Here is a 24418-nt window from a genome sequence, read left to right on the forward strand (position 1 = left end):
TCAGGTCTGGTTTCCTTGTTTGAGCAAACCTCCGCAATCCTTCTCCACAACTGGCCTCGTGGATTACCATTTTACCTATTCTTTGTTATTACTGTAAAATGCAGTCAAAATCAGTTGAGGAATTCTTACTGCCTTTTTTGAGAAGCTAATAAGGTGATACCCACTTTTTGTTGAATCATAAAAGTAAATTGACAAATTTATTATTACTCTTAGGGGAGAACAGCCATTGGTGGTCCAGCAGACCTGCATGTAATCTCTGTAAATTGATTCTCTACTCTGATAACCAAAATTATATAATAAAAGGAAGTTTATCCTCTCACTTGCTTATTCTTCTGTACCCTACCTGGAAATATGAGTGATCACTTTTCCTCTGGGGCCTCATCTAGGAAGACAGGTTCTTCTGGGTTTTGTGCTTTTCCCGTTTTTCCTCTGTGTTGGTGCTGTTGACGAGGGCAGTATGCCGAGAGTCTGATGACCAGTCCTCACTGAGATTAGTCTCTAGTCCTCGCTGCCTGATGTTCATACACTTGTAGTCATTTCCAAGATAAGTCCACCTGGTTACTATCAGGATACAATGAACACAGGGTTCTCTATAGAACTTCCCTGAAGAAGTCAGTGCTGTCATTTGCCAGATGACATGGCTACAAAGTTCATAGAACTCTGCTGATTACCACCTATACACCTGTTGTTTTCAATTGGTTGGTCTTGCCTTTACAAGCTTGATTTTGACTAGATTAATTGATAACTTTGTTCCATGTCCTCAGTTCTCTTGTGACCCAGTAGTACTGGAGGGACAAAGGATGAAAATCTATTCTTGGAGCCAGAGTGGGGACTCTGGAAAGGCTTTCTGAGGAACATTAATTCAGTTTTAAGCTTGTTCAGATTTCAATTTGTAGACACCTGGGTGGAAAGGATAGAAATAGGCATACTGGGAATGGAGGAGGATACATTGAGCTAGAAAGAGACCTGAGGGGTTGTCTCTTGAAGACAGCTTGAACCCTAGGATTATAATCCAGGCCTCCTGAATCTATTTTTTAAGATAATAATGTAATCCTTTTCTAAAGGCAGCAGTGGAATCCACAAATAATACTGATTACTTTTTATTGAGCACTTAACAAATGCCGGATATTTAGTGTATGTTAGTTAGCTCTGTTAATTCCACCAGTCCTGTGAAGTTGGTTGAACAATTTGCCTAAAGTCACAGCATTAGTGAGAGAGCCAGATTTTGAGCCCAAGTCTAACGCTCAAGCCTGTGCTCTTAAACACCAAGCCATGATAAGAATAGAATTTAAAAACTTCTCTGTTCTGGAAGAATGGATTTATGCATCTCTTTTCTATCTTGAACCTCTCATTTTCCCTGCCTTCAATCACTTTAACTGATTAACTGTTAAACCATTCAAATTAAACCATTCTCAAACTTTAGAGAACAGAAGAATCACCCTGAGTTTGTAAAATGCTGACTCCTTACTCCCCTCCCCATTGTGAATCAGCATATCTGGAGTGTGGCCCAATAATCTACATGTTAAAATAAACATACACCATGGTGATTCTACCCATGTGATCACAGGACCATAGTTTGAGACACAATTGCCCTAAATCCTGGCAAAGTTAGGGTGAAATGTAACACAAGTCTCATACTTTTTTATTCACGACTGGAAAAATGACATGTATTTTTTTACATGGAGCTGTAAATGGAGTTAGATTTTGCATAGAACACAATGTAGAAATTAGGTACAGGTTGCCTGTTCAGTGTAACCACTTTGAGAATGTCAACGTTAGCATGTGTGTAAGTCATTGTTGACTGTGGTGGTTTCATTTTATTCAAAGTATGTTCCTCCTGTTTTTAGAGAGATTTTTATCATAAGGGAAATAGCTTATCTTAGTGACTCTCAGCCTCTTCTCTCCTGCATACTGAAGGGGTCCTGACTCCCATCTCTGACAGTGTCTCACACCTACTATGATTCTCAGTTGAGGCAGAGAGGTGGGGTCTTATCACAATATGGGGAAAAGAGGACATGTACAGTTACAGTCTTTAAAACTAATTTTTTTATCTTCAAAAATTCTTATCTTTAAAAAAATTTTTTTTTCAACGTTTTTATTTATTTTTGGGACAGAGAGAGACAGAGCATGAACGGGGGAGGGGCAGAGAGAGAGGGAGACACAGAATCGGAAACAGGCTCCAGGCTCCGAGCCATCCGCTCAGAGACTGACGCGGGACTCGAACTCACGGACCGCGAGATCGTGACCTGGCTGAAGTCGGACGCTTAACCAACTGCGCCACCCAGGCGCCCCAAAAATTCTTATCTTTAAGACTAATACTTCTGAAGGGTTACTCACTCCAATTTCTGAGCTGATGTGGCTTTCCTGAATACTTAAGAGTATAGGAAGTGTTGCTAGGAAAAAATAATTGTAGTATCTTATTTAAATATAAAGAACTTGAAAAAGAAAGTCTGCCTGTATCTAGTGGTTACAAATAATGTTAAGTTCTGTTTCTGTGTTCTTTCCTTCCCACAGGACTGTGTTTCCTCCAAGTCCCTAAGGGGCATGCACTGTATATCTTCCTTTAGTTTCAGTTGTTGTTATTCTTGTTTTATGTAGTGGAAGTGTTTAAGATGTTCTTTTTTTTCTTTCACACCCCAGTCCTATTTCCTTATAGGTAGCCATTCCTTGAAGGAAAAGAGAAATTCTCTTTCCCTCTGTAGCAAGTTAGTTTTCAGATGATAGGAGCCATTGTAGAAAGCTTGTCTTTTGGGTTCAGAGACTAACATTGGTTCATACCCAGTAAATGTTGACTAAACATTTTTTGTGAATTAAAATCAGTAAAAGTATGTGTAAGGGTATAGAATTTTATTTTACCCTATTTAAAAGCTAATAATTAGCTTGTTGTAGTTTATGGATGCTGACAGAACACATGAGACTCCTAGATCAGAGATAGAGGACTTTATTACAGCCCTGCAAGCAGCATAAGCAAATGTTTGCATTAGTTCCCCCTTATCCCCTCATGTCCCATGGGAGTGACACAAACGGACCCAGATGGATGCTTGCACATATTTTATAGGAATGGAACACTGAAGTAAGTGGTAAGCAAGCCTGCTCTTTGTCCTAGGGTGGGGCACATTACTTCATCCCTCAAAGCTGATCTTTGCAAACCAAATCCTGAGAAGTGGCCCGGGTAAGGAGTGGTCAGGATCATGTGTTTTTGGTATACTCAGCAAGACATGTAGGAGTGTGAGAGACCCATGGAGGAGTAGCGCTTCAAACAGTAAGTACATACAATAGGTAATTGATAGAAATCTTAGAATTACTATGAAATATTTGCCATACAAAATATATATAAAGAGTAATATAGCCATACGTTCACCTCCCATACAGTCACCTCCCAATGTGAGAAATACGTATTTATACAGAATGTGAGAAATAAGTATTTATATAGTTGCAGCTTCCTGTGGACCCCTCCCCTGTCCCACAGGTAAGCAGTTTCCTTGAATTTGTTATCATGCCATTGATTCCTATGAATCTCTAATTATCATATAGTACTTTTTTTTGCATGTTTATAAACTTCTAAAAATTTTTAACTGTCATTTAAAAATTGTTAAAGAGTCTTTTTATATTGTACCATTTTAGGCACTGTAGAAAAAAAAAATTGTGAAGATAAAACTCATGCACATCATGATGTTATAGTCCAAGGAAAACCAAAAACACTAAAATACACCTTAGTACAAGTAAAGGATGTATGTGAACAAATAAAAGTTGGTAAATAATATGTAACTCTGAAGTCAGTTATTAGCATCTAATATGTTTAAGGACCAAGTGTAGTTATGGATGGAGGGCAAGATACAATTTATTATTGAGGTAGAAAATAGGGACTCTGAGAGGCAGCAACAGTGAGAATTACAGGAGTGAGATTCATCTAGACAGTTTGTCATACAGGAGAGAGGGATATGTTGTGAGGAACTGCCCTTAAATTGATCTAACCAAAAAGATGAGAAGGGAACTGGGAGTAGTTAGGCAGCAGGATAGTTAGCTGAGAGGTATGTGCGTATGTCAGGTAACCATTTTGATTAGGAGGGATGGCTAAGACTAAGCCTCTGACCTCACAAGGCTTCACATCTAATTACACAGGGGTGGTTACATATGGGAGAATTAGAGAACATCCCAAGACCCTCCATGATTATGACTTAAATGTGTGTAACAGATTCTAGAGATGTAGAAAAAAAAAGTTTAATGTGAGTTGCAGCAGTTGGGGAAGGAAAGCCTCAGTGAGAAGTCTTGCATTGGGCCTGGCATGGCAGACTGTGATAATGATGCTCTAGGAAAGGGGTGGCAAGAACACGTGAGCAGACTGGAGACAGTGAGCATGGAATAATGAGAAGACTGGCCTGTGTGAATTATGTTCAGGCCACTTGACCTGTAGAGTTTCCTATGGTCTGTATTTTGCTGATTGCGCGCTTATGGTGCAGTTCAACGTTTTTTCTATGTCCTCTGTATTTCCTGCAAATTTGCAACTGGACCTAGTAGCATGATGAGATTTGGGTTCATTTACTTTGGCAGGACTATAGGTGAGGGAGTTGTTCTTTTGTCACATGAGTAAATGGGATGTGTAAGGGTCTGGGGTTTCATTTGACTATACTTAATAAGCCAACAATTAGCCTATTACCATTTCACATTTTTTTTTTAAGTTACCATTTTTTAAAAAGAAGTTTATTTTTGAGAGGGGGGTGGGGAAGGAGAGGCAGAGAGAGAGAATCCCAAGCAGGCTTTGTGCTGTCAGCGCAAAGCCTGACCTGCAGCGTGATCCCACCAACCACAACCTGAGCCAAAATCAAGAGTTGGACACTTAACCGACTGAGCCACCCAGGTGCCCCCGTCTCACATTCTAACTTCATAGAGCTTCCTTGTCTGTTTCAAGTAGTGTTAGAAATATAATTTGCTTTCTGAGATATCCTGGTCTGTCTACTGCACCCAGCCCCCCCCCCCCACTTTTGTTTGTACAATCTCTTTTCTTCATTTGTTTTCCCTATCTTGCTCAGTTTGGATTCCTCTCCCAACAGTTTCTTTTCAACATGGGTGCTGTGTCCTAAGAAGGAACCTTGATTAGTTTCCTGAGTTTACAGGGCTAGCCTGCTCCAGGTCCTTTGTACCTCACTGGGGACCCCTTGCAGTTGACTACACCCCACTAGTTTCAACTGCTATGATCAAATTGGCCCACGTTGCTTTTCATTTAAAACTTGGTTATCTTGTAGTTCTTCTGTTCTTTGGTTTGTCAGATGCCTTATTGCTTTCATGTTGATTTTCACAGCTGCTTATAGCACATATGTCTGTGGCTATTGATGTTTTTTCCCTCTTGCTTTATGTGGGGGTTTATGAGTCTGCTTTGTCTTCTAGTTTTGTTGTAAGTGTTATCCGTGGGCTTCTGATGTTGCTATCTAGTTACTCTGTTTTTATGTGGGGATTCAGAAATATCAAAAGTCTATATTGCCACTGCTATAGCCATTTCTCCAGAATCACTTGAGTAAAAAGGTGATACAATCGTGAGTAGAATGATAGGTCTCACCTAACATCTTACTTGGCACAGAGACAGTGTGGTCATTAGTCAACATTTGTTCTGTAACTTTCTCTTTTCTCCAAACTAGAAAGCGTTATTGGCTATAATGCCCATTTAGTGGGTTTCCATAGAAATAATAGGTTCTTATTTTTACTCTTTTCAGGTTCACCAAGAATCTTTCCCCAGACAAAATCAATTTGAGCACTCTGAAAGGGGAGGGTCAGCTGACGAACCTGGAGCTAGATGAAGAGGTTCTACAGAATGTGCTGGAGCTGCCCACCTGGTTAGCCATCACTCGGGTCTACTGCAACAGGGCCTCCATCCGGGTGAGAATGGGGGTCAGAGTGCTGTTGCTGTCCTTGGCCAACAGGCATGCTTTATTGAGGGACAGCTCCCACAGCCCTGAGTCTTTGCTTTCTTCTTTCAGATCCAGTGGACAAAGTTGAAGACACATCCCATATGCTTGGTAATGGCTTTTCTTGATTGCAAGTAATCACATGGGGATGGCTGGGGTCAGGTTTTAAAAGATCTGAGAGAAGATGGGGAGGAGTTCTGATAGGCTATCTTTTTTGGGAGTGATGATTGCTCTTTCTGGCTTGTCAGCTTCTCTCTCAGACAGAGTGACTACTGTCTGGGCTTATTCTGGTATTGCTATGAGGTATAATGTTAGCATTGAGACACAAGACCCAGGAGTCCTGAGTTGCTTGTTTTGCTTTTTGTTTTTTATAACAACTTTGCTACCCAGGTTCTACTTTTACATTTCCTTTGGAATCCTGACAGAGGAGAAATGAGAAATGTAGTTGATGTTGACTATCGGGTGATTATCAACTGAAAGCCCTTCGTCAATGAAAGCCCTGATCCATGCATGTCTTTACTCAAAGAGTGGAATCTCCAGGAATAGTAATCTCTGTAACTTGGATTTATGTTTTAGTTTTCTGCTATGAGCTAATCCCATACTTGTCATAAAGTTCTGCTGCTAATGGACATGGAAGAGGGAAGATGAGGCCTGTCTTTGCATTTCAGTTTGTTCATTCATTCGACAGACATTTAATGTGTGCCCACTGTGGGCACAGCACTCAACTAGGCGTTAGAGTATAGAGATGGGTAATCCGCAGCGTGTGCTGTGTGGGTTTTTGTGCAGATGCTTAGCTCTTTGTGGCTTTTATTTCAGTGTCTGGATAAGGTAGAGGTGGAGATGAAGACATGTGAGGAGCCTCGGCCCCCCAATGGACAGTCTCCCATTGCCCTCGCTTCAGGACAGAGGTTAGTTGCTAATGGCCCCATGATTTCCAATATATTAACTGTTCCATATCTACTTTTACTAAAAAACAAAAGCTTTTGGGGTGCCTGGTTAGCTCAGTTGGTTGAGTGTCTGACTCTTGGTTTTGGCTCAAGTCATGATCTCATGGTTAGTGAGTTCAAGCTCCCCGTTGGTCTCTGCGCTGATAGCAGAGACTCTCCCCCCCCCTTTTTCCCTCCCCCCCTCTCTGCCCCTCCCCCGCTTTCTCACTCTCTCCCAAAAACAAATAAATAAACCTTTAAAAAACAACCTTTTTGGGGCACCTGAGTGGTTCAGTTGGTTGAGCATCTGACTTCGGCTCAGGTCATTGATCTCACAGTTTGTGAGTTTGAGCCCCACATCGGGCTTGCTGCTGTCAACCTGTCAGCACAGAGCCCACTTTGGATCCCCTGTCCCCCTCTCTGTTCTCCTTCCCCACTTGAACTCTTCCAAAAAATAAATAAAGTCATTGCTGTACCTAAGGTCATCGAGGTTTTCTCTTATGCTGTCTTCCAGGAATTTTATATCAGTTTGTTTAAAATTTTTAAATTGTTTTTAAATTTATTTTTTAATTATATAAAATAAAAGTTAAAGTTCCAAAGATAAAACCATAAAACAAGATATGTTATACGTATGTATGTTTGTGTTGTCCCCTTTCTTACATAAAATACTGCATACCATAAACACTTTCCACATTGTTTTTTCTTTTAAAAACATATCCTGGAGATCAGTCTATAGAAGTATATAGAGCAACGTTCCTTATTCCTTTTTTTTTTTTTTTTTTAAGTAGGCTTTATGTCCAGTGTGGGGCTTGAATTCATGACCTGAGATCAAGAGTTGCATGTTCTGCCATCTGAGCCAGGCTGGCACCCCCCGCCCCCCCATTCCTTTTTGAATCTACAGAATATTCAAAATATTTTCAGGAGGCATCATAGTTTCTATAGCCTGTTCTCTATTGATAGATATTTGAATTATTTCTAGTTTTCTTGCTGTTACAAATAGTACAGCAATAAATGACCTTGTTCATGAGTCACTTAGTATTTTTCCAGCATATTTTAACTCTATTTTTTTAAAATTTATTTATTTATTTTGAGAGAGAGAGAGAGAGAGAGCCGGGGAGGGGCAGAGAGACAGAGGAAGAAAGAATTGCAGGCAAGCGCCATGCTGGCAGTGTGGAGCCCAACGCGGGGCTCAAACCCACAAACCATGAGATCATGACCTGAGCCTAAACCAAGAGCCGGAAGCTTAACTGACTGAGCCACCCAGGTGCCCCTTCCAACATATTTTAAAAACCATTTTATCGAAATATAATTCACATACCATAGAATTCATCCATTTGTAGTGTATAGTTCAATTGTTTTTAGAATTTACACCAGGTTGTACAACTATAACCACAATCAATTTTAGAACATTTTAATCACCCAAACAAACCCCATACTATCTATTAGCAGTCACTCCTCATTGTCCCTTGCCTTAGTCCTAGGTGACCATTAATCTACTTTCTGTATCTATTCTGATCATCATTCTGATCATCCTATAAATGGAATCATTTACTCTGTAGTCTCTTATAGCTGGCTTCTTTCACTTAGCATAATATTTTCAAGGTTTAGATGTATTTTAGCACTATCACTACTTTATTCCTTCTTGTGGGCAAATAATATTTTATTGTATAGATAGATATACCACATTTTATTTATCCATTCATCAGTTGAGGGACATTTGGGGTGTTTCTCCCTTTTTTGCCAGCATATTTTGGGATAGATTCCTAGAAGTGGGACTCGTGGGTTAAAGGGAAAATGTATGTATAATTTTAATAGTAATTGCTGAATTACCTTCTATAAGGATATAATTTTATGTTCCCATCAGCATTGTGTACTAGTTCTTGTTTTTCCAGAGACTTGTCAATAGAGAATATTGTCAGGCTTTAGGATTTTTGCCTAATCTAATAGATGACACATGGTGTTTCCGTGTAGTTTTTTGGTAAATTATATTGAAGTGTACCATATTGAAGAACACGAATCATGTGTATATAATAGTTGAGTGATTCTTTACAAAGTTAACACATCAAGAAACAGACTACTAACTTCCAGAATCCTAGAAGTCTCCTGTGGCCTTTCTAGTTATATCCACCCCAAGGATCACTTTCATTGTGATTTGTAACACCATACATTAGTTTCCCTAGTTTTAAAGTTATGTAAATGTAACCGTATAGTATGTCATCATTTGTGTCTAGCTTCTTCAGCTCAACATGGTGTTTGTGAGAGCCATCCATATCATTACACATATTTGTAGTTCATCCATCCTCATTCCTTATATTATTCCAATACATGCCACAGTCTGTCCAGTGCTGTTGTAAATGGACATTTGGTTTGTTTGTAGTTTCTGGCTATTAAGTGTACTGTTGCCATGTGGAACTATCTCCATCATGACTGTGGTGGTCTGTATGCATTTGTGAAAACCCTAGAGCTGGGCACCACAAAGAATGAATTTTTCTGTATGAAAATTAAACATATGTAAGAAAAAAGCATAGTGCTCCTGTGAGTATTCTGGTACATATCTCTTGGTGGACACATTTCTGTTTTATATATGTCCAACAGTAGAGCCGCAGGGTCATAGGTTGTGCGTGTGTGTGTTCTGCTTTAGTAGATACTGCTAGACAGTTTTCCAAAGTGCTTGTACCACTTTTCCTACTAGCAGTGCATAAGAGTTCCAGTTGCTAGCACTTAGTATTTTTTATCTTTTAATTTTAGCCATCTGATAGGTGTGTAATTGTATCACATTATGATTTTAATTTGCATTTTCTTGATGGTTGGTTTGTTGGAATTTTGAATATCTTGATTAATAAAATATTGATACAAGTATTTTTCCTAGTTATCTCTTAGGTTCTTTGTCTTTTTCTTATTAATTTTTAGAAGTTCTTTATCCTAAAAACAAGTCCTTGGTTACATACATGTATTACAAATATCTTCTACTCTGTGGGTTCACGATGACTCTTTTTTAGTCTTCTCTTTTTTTTTTTATTGAGGCATAACTGACATAATATTATATTAGTTTTAGGTGTACAACAAAATGATTTGATACTTGTATATATTGCAAAATGATCACAATAAGTCTAGTTAACATTTGTCACCATACTTTACTGCTGTCACTTTATTTTTAGACAGGAAGCAGGATTTATTGGTGGGCATGAATGGGAAGGGCAGTGCTGAGGTTCTTATGAGTGCAGAACCCACCCTTTGTCCAAGGGGCCATGATTAGGGATGTATTTGACCCCAGAGCCATCTGGGATGGGTCGCTTTTCAGCCACCATGTCTTCAAATTCGTCCACATTAAACTTAGTAAAGCCCCACTTGTTGGAAATGTGTACCTTCTGGCGGCCAGGGAACTTGAACTTGGCCCTACGTAGGGCTTCAGTCACATGCTCCTTGTTCTGCAACGTGGTACGGACGGATATGATGACTTGGCCAATGTGGACCCTGGCCACTGTGCCCTGGGGCTTTCCAAAGGCACCCTGCATACCTGTCTGGAGCCTAGATTGGAGAAAGCATGAGGCCAAACCTCAATGTCCACCAGAAAAAACTATCTCCAATGTCCCTTAGGGCAACCCATACAATCAACAGGCTGCATACACTACTGAGGAGGCTGCTGTTTGCAGCCATTACACACTGGGCCCCATGGGGAAAGAGTATAGTCGGCTTAATTGGCTGCAGATACTGCTGTCCCTTTTACATTGCTTTATTATAATTATTGTAAATTGCCTTCTCTGCATTTCATGTCTTTTTAACAGTTTTTTAAATTGTGGTAAGAAACACATAATATAAAATTTACTATCTTAAACCATTAAAAATTTTTTTTAATGTTTATTTTTGAGAGAGAGAGAAAGAGTGTTACCAGGGGAGGGGCAGAGAGAGTGGGAGACACAGAATCCAAAGCAGGCTCTAGGCTCTGAGCTGTCAGCACAGAGCCTAACGTGGAGCTCAAACTCACTAACTGTGAGATCATGACCTGAGCCAGTCAGATGCTTAACCGACTGAGCCATCCAGGTGCTCCTTAACCATTTTTATTTATTTATTTTGAGAGAGGGAGAGAGGTAGAGAAGGTGAACAGGGGAGGGGCAGAGAGAGAGAGGGAGAGGGAGAGGGAGAGGGGGAGAGAGAGAGAGAGAGAGAGAGAGAGAGAGAGAGAGAGAGAATTGCAGGTAGGCTCCATGCTGCCAGCGCAGAGCCTGATGTAGGACTCAATTTCATGAACCACGAGATCATGACCTGAGCTCAAGTCAAGAGTTGGACGCTTAACTGACTGAGGCACCCAGGCGCCATACCATCTTAACCATTTTTAGGTGTACAGTTCAGTACTGTTAACTATATTTGCATCCTACAACAAATCTCTATAACTTTTTCATCTTGCAGAACTGGAACTCTGTATCCATTTGTATTGGTTTGCTATGACTGCCATAACATAATACCACAGACTGGGTGCCTAAATAGTTGAAATTTATTTTCTCACAGTTCTGGAGGTTTTAAGTCCATTATCAAGGTATCAGCAGGTCCTGAGGCCTCTCTCCTTGGCTTGCAGACTCCTGACTTGTCACCGTTTCCTCACATGGCCTTTACTCTGTACCTGCTCATCCCTGGTCTCTTCCTTTTTTCCTTTTTAACTGAAGTATAGTTGATATACAATGTTATATTGGTTTCAGGTGTACAACATAGTGATTTGACAGTTCTGTACATTATATAGTGCTCACCATGATAAATGTAGTTACCATTTGACCATACATTTGACCATAATATTATTACAATGTTATTGACTATATTCCCTATGCTGTATTTTTCATCCTAGTGACTATTTTATTACTTGAGGTATGTACCTCTTAATCCCCTCACCTGTTTGCCCACTCCTCCAACCCCTCCTCTCTGGCTACCACCAGTTTGTTCTCTGTATTTATGAGTTTGTTTTGTTTGTTCTTTTGTTTGTTTTTTAGATTCCACGTAGTAAGTGAAGTCATGATATTTTTCTTTGTCTGACTTGTTTTACTTTGACTTGTTTTACTTAGCATAATACCTTCTAGGTTCATTCATGTTGTCATAGATGGCAAGATTTAATTCCTTTTCATGGCTAAGTAATATTTCACTGTGTGTGCATATATACATATATGTATATATATACATATATATTATATGTCACATATTCTTTATCCATTTACCTATTGATGGACAATTGGGTTGCTTCTGTATCTTGGCTATTGTAAATAATGCTGAAATAAACATAGGGGTACAGATATTTTCTTGAATTAATGTTTTAATTTTCCTCAGGTAAATATCCAGAAGTAGAATTACTAGATTGTATGATACTCCTATTTCTATTTTTATTTTTTCCTTTTCAAATTTTTATTTAAATTCTAGTTAGTTAATATTCTAGCACAACATTGGATTCAGAAGTAGAATTCAGTAATTCATCACTTACATACAACAGCCAGTGCTCATCATAACAAGTGCCCTCCTTAATACCCATCGCCCATCTGGCCCATCCCCCACCCACCTCCCTCCATCAACCCTCAGTTTGTTCTCTATCCTTAAGAGTCTCTTATAGGGCACCTGGGTGGCTCAGTTGGTTAAGTGTCTGACTTCGGCTCAAGTCATGATCTCACGGCTCGTGAGTTTGAGCACTGCATCAGCGTGAGTTCAAGCCCCGCATCAGCATCAGACTCTATGCTGACAATGCGGAGCCTGAAGCCTGCTTCAGATTCTGCTTCCCTCTCTCTCTCTTCCCCTCCCTCACTCATGCTCTGTCTCTCTCTCAAAAAAAAAAAAAAAAAAAAGAGTCTCCCTCTCTCTTCTTTCCCTCTCCCATATTTTCATATGTTTTGTTTTTTAAATTCCACATATGAATGAAATCATACAGTATTTGTCTTTCTCTGATTATTTCGCTTAGCATAATACATTATAGCTCCATCCATGTTGTTGCAAATGGTAAGATTTCACTCTTTTTGATGGCTAATATTCCTGTGTGTGTGTGTGTGTGTGTGTGTGTGTGTGCGTGCATACCACATATATACACACATACATACATACCACATCTTCCTTATCCATTCATCAGTCAGTGGACATTTGGTCTCTCACCATAGTTTGGCTATTGTTGATAATGCTGCTATAAACATCGGGGTGCATGTACTCCTTCAAATCTGAATTTTTGTATCTTTTAGGTAAATACCTGGTAGTGCAATTGCTGTGTCATAGGGTTGTTCTATTTTTAAGTTTTTGAGGAACCTCCATACTCTTTTCCAGAGTAGCTGCACCAGTTTGCATTCCCATCAACAGTGCAAGAGGGTTCTCCTTTCCCTGCACGCTCACCAACATGTGTTGTTCCTTGTGTTAATTTTAGCCATTCTGACAGGTGTGAGGTGATATCTCATCATGGTTTTGATTTGTATTTCCCCAATGATGAGTGATGTTGAGTATATTTCCGTGTGTCTGTTAGCCATCTGGATGTCTTCTTTGGAAAAATATCTATTCATGTCTTTTGCCTATTTCTTGATTAGGTTATTTGGGTTTGATAAGTTCTTTATAGATTTTGGATACTAACCCCTTATCAGATATGTCATTTGCAAATATCCTATTCCATAGGTGGCATTTTAGTTTTTCTGATTGTTTCCTTCTCTGTGTAGAAGCTTTTTATCTTGATGAGGTCCCAATAGTTCATTTTTGCTTTTGTTTCCCTTGCCTCCGGTGACGTGTTTAATAAGTTGTTCCAGCCGAGGTCAAAGAGGTTGTTTCCTGTTTTCTCCTCTAGGATTTTGATGGTTTCCTGTTTCACATTTAGGTCTTTCATCCGTTTTGAATTTATTTTTGTGTATGGTGTAAGAAAGTGGTCCAGGTTCATTTTTCTACATGTTGCTGTCCAGTTTTCCCAACATCATTTGTTGAAGAGACTGCCTTTTTTCCATTGGGTATTCTTTCCTGCTTTGTTGAAGATGAGTTGACCATATAGTTGTGGATCCATTTCTGGGCTTTCTATCCTGTTCCATTGATCTATATGTCAGTTTTTGTGCCAGTACCATACTGTCTTGATGACTACACCTTTTTAATATAGCTTGAAATCCAGAATTGTGATGCTTCCAGCTTTTTTTTTTCATGTATTTATTTTTGAGAGAGAGAGAATCCCAAGCAGGCTCTGTACTCTCTCAGTGTGGAGCTGCACTTGGGGCTCAGTCTCCTGAACCGTGAGATCATGACCTTAGCGGAAATCAAGAGTTGGATGCTTAACCAGCTGAACCACCCAGGCACCCCTCCAGCTTTGCTTTTCTTTTTTAGGATTCCTTTGCTATTTGGGGTCTTTTGTGGTATTCCATATAAATTTTAGGATTATTCATTCTAGCTCTGTGAAAAATGCTGGAGGTATTTTGATAGGGATTGCATCAAATGTGTATATTGCTTTGGGTAGTATATACATTTTAACAGCGTGTGTTCTTCCAATCCATGAGCATGGAATGTTTTTCCATTTCTTTGTGTCCTCTTCAGTTTCTTTCATAAATGTTCTATAGTTTTCAGAGTACAGATCTTTTAAACTCTTTTTTAAGGTTTATTCCTAGTTATTTTATGGGTTTTGGTGCGATTGTAAATGGGATCAATTCCTTGATTTCTTTTTCTGCTGCTTCATCATTGGTGTATAGAAATGCCAGGTTTCTGTACATTGACTTTATATCCTGCAACTCTGCTGAATTCATGTATTAGTTCTACTTCTTCTTTGCTGATTTGGATGCTTTTTTTTTTTTCTTTTTGTTGTCTAATTGCTGAGGCTGAGACCTCTTGTACTATGTTAAATAACTATGGTGAGGGTGGACATCCCTGTCATGTTTCTGACCTTAGGAGAAAAGTTCTCGGTTTTTCCCAGTTGAGGATGGTATTAGCTGTGGGTCTTTCGTACATGGCCTTTACAATGTTGAGGTATGTTCCATCTCATACTTTGTTGAGGGTTTTTATCAAGAATGGATGCTGTATTTTGTCAAATGCTTTTTCTGCATCCATTGAGAGGATGGTATGGTTCTTATCCTTTCTTTTATTAATGTGGGATAGCACGTCAATTGATCTACAAATATTGTACCACCCCTGCATCCCAGGGATAGATCCCATTTGATTGTGGTGAATAATTATTTAATGTACTATTAGATTCAATTTGCTAGTATCTTGTTGAGAATTTTTGCATCCATGTTCAGCAGGGATATTGGCCTATAAGTCTCCTTTTTGTGGGGTCTTTGTCTGGTTTTGAAATCAAGGTAATGCTGGCCTCATAGAATGAGTTTGAAAGTTTTCCTTTTATTTCTATTTTTTGGAATGGTTTGAGAAGAATAGGTATTAACTCTTCTTTAAATGTTTGGTAGAAATTCCCTGGGAAGCTATCTGGACCTGGACTTTCATTTGTTGGGGTATTTTTGATTACTGATTCCGTTTCTTTGCCTGTTCAAATTTTCTTTCTTTCTGTTTCAGAAAACAGGTAGTGTGTGAGTTTCTAGGAATTTGTACATTTCTTCCAGGTTTCCCAGTTTGTTGGCATATACTTTGTCATAATATTCTCTAATAATTGTTTATATTTCTGTGGTGTTGGTTTTGATCTCTCCTCCCTAATCAGTGATTTTATTTATTTGTGTCCTTTCTCTTTTCTTTTTGAGAAGTTTAGCTAGGGGTTTATCAATTTTAATTCTTTCAAAGAACCAGCGCTTAGTTTCTTGATCTGTTCTGTTTATTTTTGTTGTTGTTGTTTGCTTGTTCCTATATCATTTATTTCTGCTATAATTTATTATTTCCCTTCTGCTGATGTTAGGCTTTATTTATTGTTCCTTTTCTAGCTCTTTTAGGTGTAAGGTTGGGTTGTGTATTTGAGACTTTTCTTGCTTCTTGAGATTGATACTTCTACTTTTAGTTTTTTTGAGGAGCCTCCATACTGTTTTCCACAGGGGCTGCACCAAATTGCCATTCCCACCAACAGTGCACAAAGGTTCCCTTTTCTCCACATCTTTGGCAAAATTCCTTGTTTCTTGTTATTTTGATACTAACCATTCTGACAGATGTGAGGTGATATCTCATTGTCGGTTTTGATTTGCATTTCCCTGATGATGAGTGATGTTGAACATCACTATCACTTTTTTTTTTTTTTTTTTTTTTTTTTTTTTTTTTTTAGAGAGAGAGAGAGCATGAGCCAGGGAGAGGGGCAGAAAGAGGGAGGGAGAATCCTAAGCAGCCTCCCTGCTCAGTGCAGAGCCCAGTTTGGGGCACGATCCCATGATCTTGGGATCGTGGCCTGAGCCAAACTCAAGAGTCAGACGCCCAACCAACAGGTGCCCCACAATATCAACCTTAATGTTGTTTTTTTGTTGAACAGAAATTATTAATTCTAATGTAGTCCAGTATCAATTTTTCCCTTTTTGTGTCTTTTTTTTTTTTTTTTAATTTTTTTTTCAACGTTTATTTATTTTTGGGACAGAGAGAGACAGAGCATGAACGGGGGAGGGGCAGAGAGAGAGGGAGACACAGAATCGGAAACAGGCTCCAGGCTCTGAGCCATCAGCCCAGAGCCCGACGCGGGGCTCGAACTCTCGGACCGCGAGATCGTGACCTGGCTGAAGTCGGACGCTTAACCGACTGTGCCACCCAGGCGCCCCCCTTTTTGTGTCTTTTTAAGGGCTCTTTACCTGTCCTACGGCTTGAAGATATTCCTTGCTTTCTTCTAAAACTTTTATTGTTTGACCTTTAAACTGATTATTTTTTTTTGTTTGATGTATGATAGGGTTCAGTATTATTTTTTCTCTGTTGATATCTTCAAATTGACAGTGCATTGTTATTGAAAGACCATCTTTTCCCTACTGCACTCTCACCTCTGTTATAAATTAAGGGTCTCTCATTATAGTTTTGATTTATGAATGAAGTTGAATTACTCAATGTTTTTTTTTATTTTTAAAAATTCACATCCAAATTAGTTAGCATATAGTGCAAAATGATTTCAAGAGTAGATTCCTTAGTGCCCCTTACCCATTTAGCCCATCCCCCCTCCCACAACCCCTCCAGTAGCCCTCTGTTTGTTCTCCATATTTAAGTCTCTTATGTTTTGGCCCCCTCCCTGTTTTTATATTATTTTTGTTTCCCTTGCCTTATGTTCATCTGTTGTGTGTCTTAAAGTCCTCATATGAGTGAGGTCATATGATTTTTGTCTTTCTCTGACTAATTTCACTTAGCATAATACCCTCCAGTTCGATCCATGTAGTTGCAAATGGCAAGATTTCATTCTTTTTTCATTGCTGAGTAATACTCCATTGTGTGTGTGTGTGTGTGTGTGTGTGTGTGTGTGTGTGTGTGTGTATGTATATATATACCACATCATCTTTATCCATTCATCCATTGATGGACATTTGGGCTCTTTGGGTTATTGTTGATAGTGCTGCTATAAACATTGGGGTGCATATGTCCCTTTGAAACAGCACACCTGTATCCTTTGGATAAATACCTAGTATGCAATTGATGGGTTGTAGGGTACTTTTATTTTTAATTTTTTGAGGGCCCTCCATACTGTTTTCCAGAGTGGCTGCATCAGCTTGCATTCCCACCAATAATGCAAAAGAGATGCTCTTTCTCCACATCCTCACCAACATCTGTTGTTGCTTGAGTTTTCATTATAAGAGATAAAAGGAAGGCCTAGAAGTTATTATAGGCATAAGGTGGTATCTCATTGTGGTCTTGATTTCTATTTCCCTGATGATGAGTGATGTTGAGCATTTTTTCATGTGTCGGTTGGCCATCTGGATGTCTTCTTTGGAGATGTGTCTATTCATGTCTTTTGCCCATTTCTTCACTGGATTATTTGTTTTTTGGGTGTTGAGTTTGGTAAGTTCTTTATAGATCTTGGATACTAAACCTTTATCTGATATGTTGTTTGCAAATATCTTCTCCCATTCTGTCGGTGGCCTTTTAGTTTTGCTGATTGTTTCCTTCATTGTGCAGAAACTTTTTATTTTGATGAGGTCCCAGTAGTTCATTTTTGCTTTTGTTTCCCTTGCCTCCAGAGACGTGTTGAGTAAGAAGTTGCTGCGGGCAAGATCACAGAGGTTTTTGCCTGCTTTCTCCTGGAGGATTTTGATGGCTTCCTGTCTTACATTTAGGTTTTTCATTCATTTTGAGTTTATTTTTGTGTATGGTGCAAGAAAGTGGTTCCAGGTTCATTCTTCTGCATGTTGCTGTCCAGTTTTCTCAGCACCACTTGCTGAAGAGACTGTCTTTATTCCATTGGATATTCTTTCCTGCTTTGTCAAAGATTAGTTGCCATACGTTTGTGCATCCATTTCTGGGTTCTCTATTCTGTTCCATTGATCTGAGTGTCTGTTCTTTTTTTTTTTTTTTTTTTTTATTTTTTCAACATTTATTTATTTTTGGGACAGAGAGAGACAGAGCATGAACGGGGGAGGGGCAGAGAGAGAGGGAGACACAGAATCGGAAACAGGCTCCAGGCTCTGAGCCATCAGCCCAGAGCCTGACGCGGGGCTCGAACTCACGGGCCGCGAGATCGTGACCTGGCTGAAGTCTCGGACGCTTAACCGACTGCGCCACCCAGGCGCCCCGATCTGAGTGTCTGTTCTTGTGCCAGTACCATACTGTCTTGATGATTACAGCTTTGTAGTATAGCTTGAAGTCCGGGATTGTGATGCCTCCTGCTTTGGTTTTCTTTTTTCAAGATTGCTTTGGCTATTCAGGGTCTTTTCTGTTTCCATACAAATTTTAGTATTGTTTGTTCTAGCTCTGTGAGGAATGCTGGAGGTATTTCGATAGGGATTGCAATAAATATGTAGAGTGCTTTGGGTAGTATCAACATTTTAACAATATTTTGTTCCTCCTATCCAGGAGCATGGAATCTTTTTCCATTTTTTTGTGTCTTCTTCAATTTCTTTCGTAAGCTTTCTATAGTTTTCAGTGTATAGACTTTTCACCTCTTTGGTTAAATTTATTCCTAGGTATTTTATGGGTTTTGGTGCAATTGTAAATGGGATCGATTCCTTGATTTCTCTTTCTGTTACTTCACTGTTGGTGAATAGGAATGCAACCAATTTCTGTGTGTTGATTTTATATCCTGCAACTTTGCTGGATTCATGAATCAGTTCTAGCAGTTTTTTGGTGGACTCTTTTGGGTTTTCCATATAGAGTATCATGTCATCTGCAAAGAGTGAAAGTTTGACCTCCTCCTGGCCAAATTGGATGCCTTTTATTTCTTTGTGTTGTCTGACTGCAGAAGCTAAGATTTCCAATACTATGTTGAATAACAGTGGTAAGAGTAGACATCCCTGTCTTGTCCCTGACCTTAGGGGGAAAGCTCTCAGTTTTTCCCCATTGAGGATGATAAAATTACTTATAATGTTTAATGTTTAATATCATTTGCACTTATTTCTCTGTGAAATGTCCATACTCTGACCCATTTTTATTGGCCTGTCAGCCTTTTTCTTTTCAGTTTCTTGAAGCCCCTTATATATTAGAGATGTTAGCCCTTTGTGATATAAATTGAAAAAAAAATATTTTTCAAGTTTATAATCTCTAGGCCTTCCTTTTATCTCTTGTAATGAAAACTGATTTCATTTACATGTCAAGAGTGTGTGTGTTTTCTACATCCAGAAGGACTGTAAGATTGCCTTCATCCCTCTCTTTGCCATTTCACTGTGGAAGTACATCTAGCTGTGCTCTTTGGATTATATTTGGCAGGGTAGAGTTGGGATTGCTCTTGACCTCTTGTTCATATGACAGAGTCTGCTGGGCCTTTGAATATTTTATAGAAACCTAGTGTTTTCTTTCCATAGTTATACCTCCCCTCACACACAGCATTCAAATTCATGTAGTTTGTAGGCTATAAAAATATTTTCACATTTATTCTTTCTAACAGAATGGAGTTTATTTCCAGGTCCACTCTTTTTCTTTTATTTCACTCCTCAAAAAATCTCATTAAAAAAATACTGCATCATATAAAAGTTTCAAAATTTAAAAGCTATAAGTATAGGGGCACCTGGGCGGCTCAGTCGGTTAAGTGTCCAACTCCTGGTTTCAGCTCAGGTCATGATCTCACAGTTTTGTGAGTTCAAGCCCTGAGCCGGGCTCTGCACTGACAGTACACAGCCTGCTTGGGATTCTCTCTTTCCCTCTCTTTCTGCCCCTCCCCCCACTCACACTGTCTCTGCCTCTCTCAAATTTATACATATATATATATATGAAAAGAGAAATAAAGAAAGAAACCATCCACAGTTCTAGCACCCAAAGAGAGACACTGTTAATAATCTTGTCTGATGTCTTCCAGCACAGAGTGTGCACAGACTCTCACATGATTCTGAACATTGGTCTGCCTCATTTGTTGTAGTGAGTATGGCTTTGCCGAGAAGGTGGTGGAGGGAATGTTCATCATCGTCAATTCCATCACCATCAAGATTCACTCCAAGGCCTTCCACGCTTCTTTTGAATTGTGGCAGCTCCAGGGCTACAGTGTCAACCCCAACTGGCAGCAGAGTGACCTCCGCCTCACCCGCATCACTGACCCCCGCCGAGGAGAGGTGACAACCCTAGTATTGCAAGAGAAGAGAATGGGGAGATCCAGAATAGGACTTCTTTTTAAAGGATACTGTTCCTGCTTTGGGGATTTCCTCAGATATTGCCCTTATTCCTGTGAACCCAAGAAGCCCTTCTGTCCAGTGTTACTGCTGCATCCTTTCCTCACTTAGGGATCTCTGCATTCTATTGGTGGGATCCCAACCGAGAATGGTGGGGGTTTCTGCTTTGCCAGTCTTTTCCCCCTTGGACTTCCTGCCTCTTGGTTAATTTCATCCACAGAATTAAGGGAGTTTACTCTCTCTCCTTCCAGGTTTTAACATTTAAGGAAATAACTTGGCAAACACTTCGAATTGAGGCAGATGCTACCGACAATGGTGATCAGGATCCAGTCACCACTCCATTGAGGCTTATTACCAACCAAGGCAGGATCCAAATAGCCCTCAAAAGAAGAGTGAGTATATTTTCTGCCCTCATGAAAACTTCCATCTTTTATTCTCCTACACATCCTGGGAGTTGGTATTCTCTCTTGGAATGTTACTGGCTCTAGGAATGACAATTGAAAAGGACAGGCCTGTAATTTAGTGTTGCACAGAACATTTCTGTGAACATTTCCACCTCCTTGTCATCTGTATTTTGGAAACCACAGTTTTTACCCATATACAGGGACATGGACCTAGGCACCTAGCAGTTCACTTTTCCTGCTTCTTGTTAATTGCAGAAAACATCAGTAGCTTTGTAAGAAATGGACTCTCCACAGTGGTTGTTGCTTTCCTTTCATGTTCTGGGGATTAAAAGCCATTTCTGAAATTAACTGGGCAAGAGTCACTTTGAGTTGGAATAATACAAGATGTTGAACTTCATGTTCTGTGTGGCTCCTTCAGACCAAAGATTGCAATGTGGTAGCCTCCAAGCTGATGTTCCTGTTGGATGATCTGCTCTGGGTGCTGACTGACTCACAGCTCAAGGCTATGATGAAGTATGCGGAGTCGCTGAGTGAGGCCATGGAGAAGTCAGCCCAGCAGAGGAAGAGCCTGGCCCCTGAACCTGTACAGGTTAGAGGCGTGGGGCTAGGGAGATGGTAGGCCAGACCTAATTCATATCAACATAGGTAGAGTCTAGACTTTATTAGGCTTATTTGGAGCATTTTTCATTTACTTCTAGATGTGCATAGGTTTTGTTTGTGTGTCTGATTTATTTATTTATTCTGTTCATTGGGTGCCTCCAGTGTGTTAGCTTATTACATAGTGCTGGCCACTGGAAAGGGAGAGTATAATAAACTTCTTGTTTTTGTCCTTGGAGCTTTCACTGTCTTAAAATACTGTCAACAAGCTATTACAACATGATGTGTATAAAGGTAGACACTGTGCCATGAGAGCACAAAGAAGAGGCATCTAACGACACAGACTGAAAGGGGTCATTTAAGAAAGACTTCCTGTAAGAGGTGTTTTGGCATCAGTGAGCTAAGTCCTGGGGGGGTCAAAGCTTGGGGGGGAATTCAAATTCAGAACAGAATTCTGACAATTACTACACTAATTATAATTAGGCTTTTTGCATTTTGGGTTATTTAGGTGGGACAGACCTACGTGAGCTACCAGGTGAACACTTATGAAAGGGAAGAGTCATCTTGCTAAAATGTGGTTTTCTTCAGACTGAAATAAAGCTTAAGAAAGCCTGTGAGGAGGCTGCCTGGGTTTGGACTTCTTATTTTTGTCTCTGTCACATATAGATCACTCCACCTGCTCCCAGTGCCCAGCAGTCCTGGGCCCAGGCGTTTGGTGCCAGCCAAGGCAGCAGCAACAGCAGCAGCAGCCGCCTCAGCCAGTACTTTGAGAAATTTGATGTGAAAGAGTCCTCCTACCATCTGCTCATCTCCCGCCTGGACCTGCACATTTGTGACGATAGCCAGTCTCGGGAGCCAGGTACCCTGTTTGGCCTGAGCCTGGGCTGGGTGGTCCATCACTGCCTTCAACTCTGGACAAAGCTTCGGGATGGAAGGCTCTTTTCAAGATGCCATGGAGTACTTTGGTTGGCTTCCCTTAATCAGGGCATTCCTTGAGCCTCAGCCTCTGTGGCATCTCTGTTTTTGTTGGTGTGAGGTAGTACTCTTTAGCCTTAAGGCAGCAGGACCACCTGCAGTGCTTAATAAAATACAGGTGCCATGCTATTCCTAGACCTCCCTAAGTCAGAATCTTCAAGGGTAGAGCTCAAGCATTGTATACTTTCTTTTCTCCCCAGTGTACCTTGGCCAATGCTGACCACTGATAGAAGCTATTAGGAAAGAAAATTCAAGTATAGGAAACCCCAGAATTTTCAGATTTTTGAGTCAATTTAAATAATTTTTATGTGTAAATGCCCTCTTCCCAAGCAGAGAGGTTATGTTGTATTCTTGTCATGCTTTTACATTCATTAAGGCCATTGGTATTACATACACATATATGTTTTATTCAAAATGAAAAAGGAATTGACTCATTTTGTCTTCATGAGTCTTGGGGAAATCACTTAGCCTCTTGCTTAACCTCTTTGAGTTTCATCATTTGTGAACTTGAGTTAAATCATATCTGGGGCGCCTGGGTGGCGCAGTCGGTTAAGCGTCCGACTTCAGCCAGGTCACGACCTCGCGGTCCGTGAGTTCGAGCCCCGCGTCGGGCTCTGGGCTGATGGCTCAGAGCCTGGAGCCTGTTTCTGATTCTGTGTCTCCCTCTCTCTCTGCCCCTCGCCCGTTCATGCTCTGTCTCTCTCTGTCCCAAAAATAAAATAAACGTTGAAAAAAAAAATTAAAAAAAAAAATCATATCTTACTCGTTTGCCTCATTGGTTGTTGTCAGACTCAAATGAAATAATATACTGAATTGGAAGACCTTAATTATAGGCACATGCTCAGTATTATTATTCCTTTGCTGCCTCTTCTTTTAATACTCTGTCTGTATTTCCTTTATACTCCCCTTTGCACCAGCTCTTGGCTTTAGATGCTCTCATATGGTAGATTTTTCTTGTGCTGCTGTATCCTTTCTGAAGGTTAATGTCTGCCTCTTTAATGACCCCTAGACTCCGTTTCCTTGGGGGAACTTACCTTTTCTTCCTGGGGCACCAAGCAGCATTATCTTTCTTGCTTTGCTGTTCTGTGGTGTTGAAGTGACTTCAGTCCCTGTCTACTCCCACTCTGAGAGAGCTGAGAGGAGCAGTGACAACATAAAGATTGCTTTTGCGACCACAAGAAATAAATTGCTCACTGGTTAGCCACCCACTTATTTTGGAAGTTCTTTGCTAAAACGATGATTGTTTTGTTTGGTTGTTTCTTCCAAGCGTTACCATAAAGGCTTTGGGTTTTTTCCTCTTGTTTTGTCTTGGATCTTTTCATAGGTCTTTATTAAGAGTGTATTATTGAGAATTTGACCCTTTTGCTTGATGAGGAGTATTTAGCACTGTCGTCTTCATGGGACAAGGTCCCATAACCCACACTAAAATGTAAATGACTACCCTCCCTTGCAGTCCCTATTTGTTTGTTTGTTTATTTATTTATTTATTTATTTATTTATTTAGCTAGCTAGCTAAATTAATATATTTGCTGGAATTTAAGAACTTTTTGTATGAGATAGTTTTAGATAGGGAGAAAACTTCCAACCTGCCATACCTAGGTGTGATGTATGACTCTGTAAAGGAATAAGGAACAGTTCTTATGAATTTGACTCTTCTCCTGGGATCTGGGGAGAAAAGGGAAGGGAGAACTAGGTGGCACAGAAAGCATTCTAAAGTTCTCTGGAATTGTTCTAATATGCAGCCACATATGACTACTGTTGGCTGATCCAAATTGAGATTGGTTGCAAGTGTAATTTCCACATGGGATTTTGAAGATGTAGTAGAATAAAAGAGTATAGAATACCTTGATAATTATTTTCATATTGGTTATATGTTGAGATGATAATATATTGATTATATTGGTTTAAGTTGTATGTATTGTTAAAATTAATTTCACCTTTTTAAAAAACTGTTTTCCATGTGGCTACTAGAAAATTTAAAATTATTTTTATGG

At 39.8% G+C, this 24418-nt stretch overlaps 1 protein-coding gene and 1 non-coding gene across 2 annotated transcripts in view; one reads left to right on the plus strand and one right to left on the minus strand.

The window, feature by feature from the left end:
- Window positions 1-24418, plus strand: part of UHRF1BP1 (UHRF1 binding protein 1) — a 72255-nt gene that overhangs the window by 23113 nt on the left and 24724 nt on the right. The window contains exons 2-8 of the mRNA XM_043591217.1: window positions 5709-5871; window positions 5973-6011; window positions 6717-6808; window positions 20202-20391; window positions 20700-20840; window positions 21271-21441; window positions 22116-22308. Coding sequence (XP_043447152.1) covers window positions 5709-5871; window positions 5973-6011; window positions 6717-6808; window positions 20202-20391; window positions 20700-20840; window positions 21271-21441; window positions 22116-22308 — 989 coding nt within the window. The remainder of the gene's footprint in view (window positions 1-5708; window positions 5872-5972; window positions 6012-6716; window positions 6809-20201; window positions 20392-20699; window positions 20841-21270; window positions 21442-22115; window positions 22309-24418) is intronic.
- On the minus strand, window positions 10402-10534 carry LOC122490697. The gene has a single exon (XR_006299230.1). It is a non-coding gene; the product is annotated as a small nucleolar RNA SNORA70 (small nucleolar RNA).

Source organism: Prionailurus bengalensis, chromosome B2, assembly GCF_016509475.1.
Source record: "Prionailurus bengalensis isolate Pbe53 chromosome B2, Fcat_Pben_1.1_paternal_pri, whole genome shotgun sequence".
Lineage (NCBI taxonomy): Eukaryota > Metazoa > Chordata > Mammalia > Carnivora > Felidae > Prionailurus > Prionailurus bengalensis.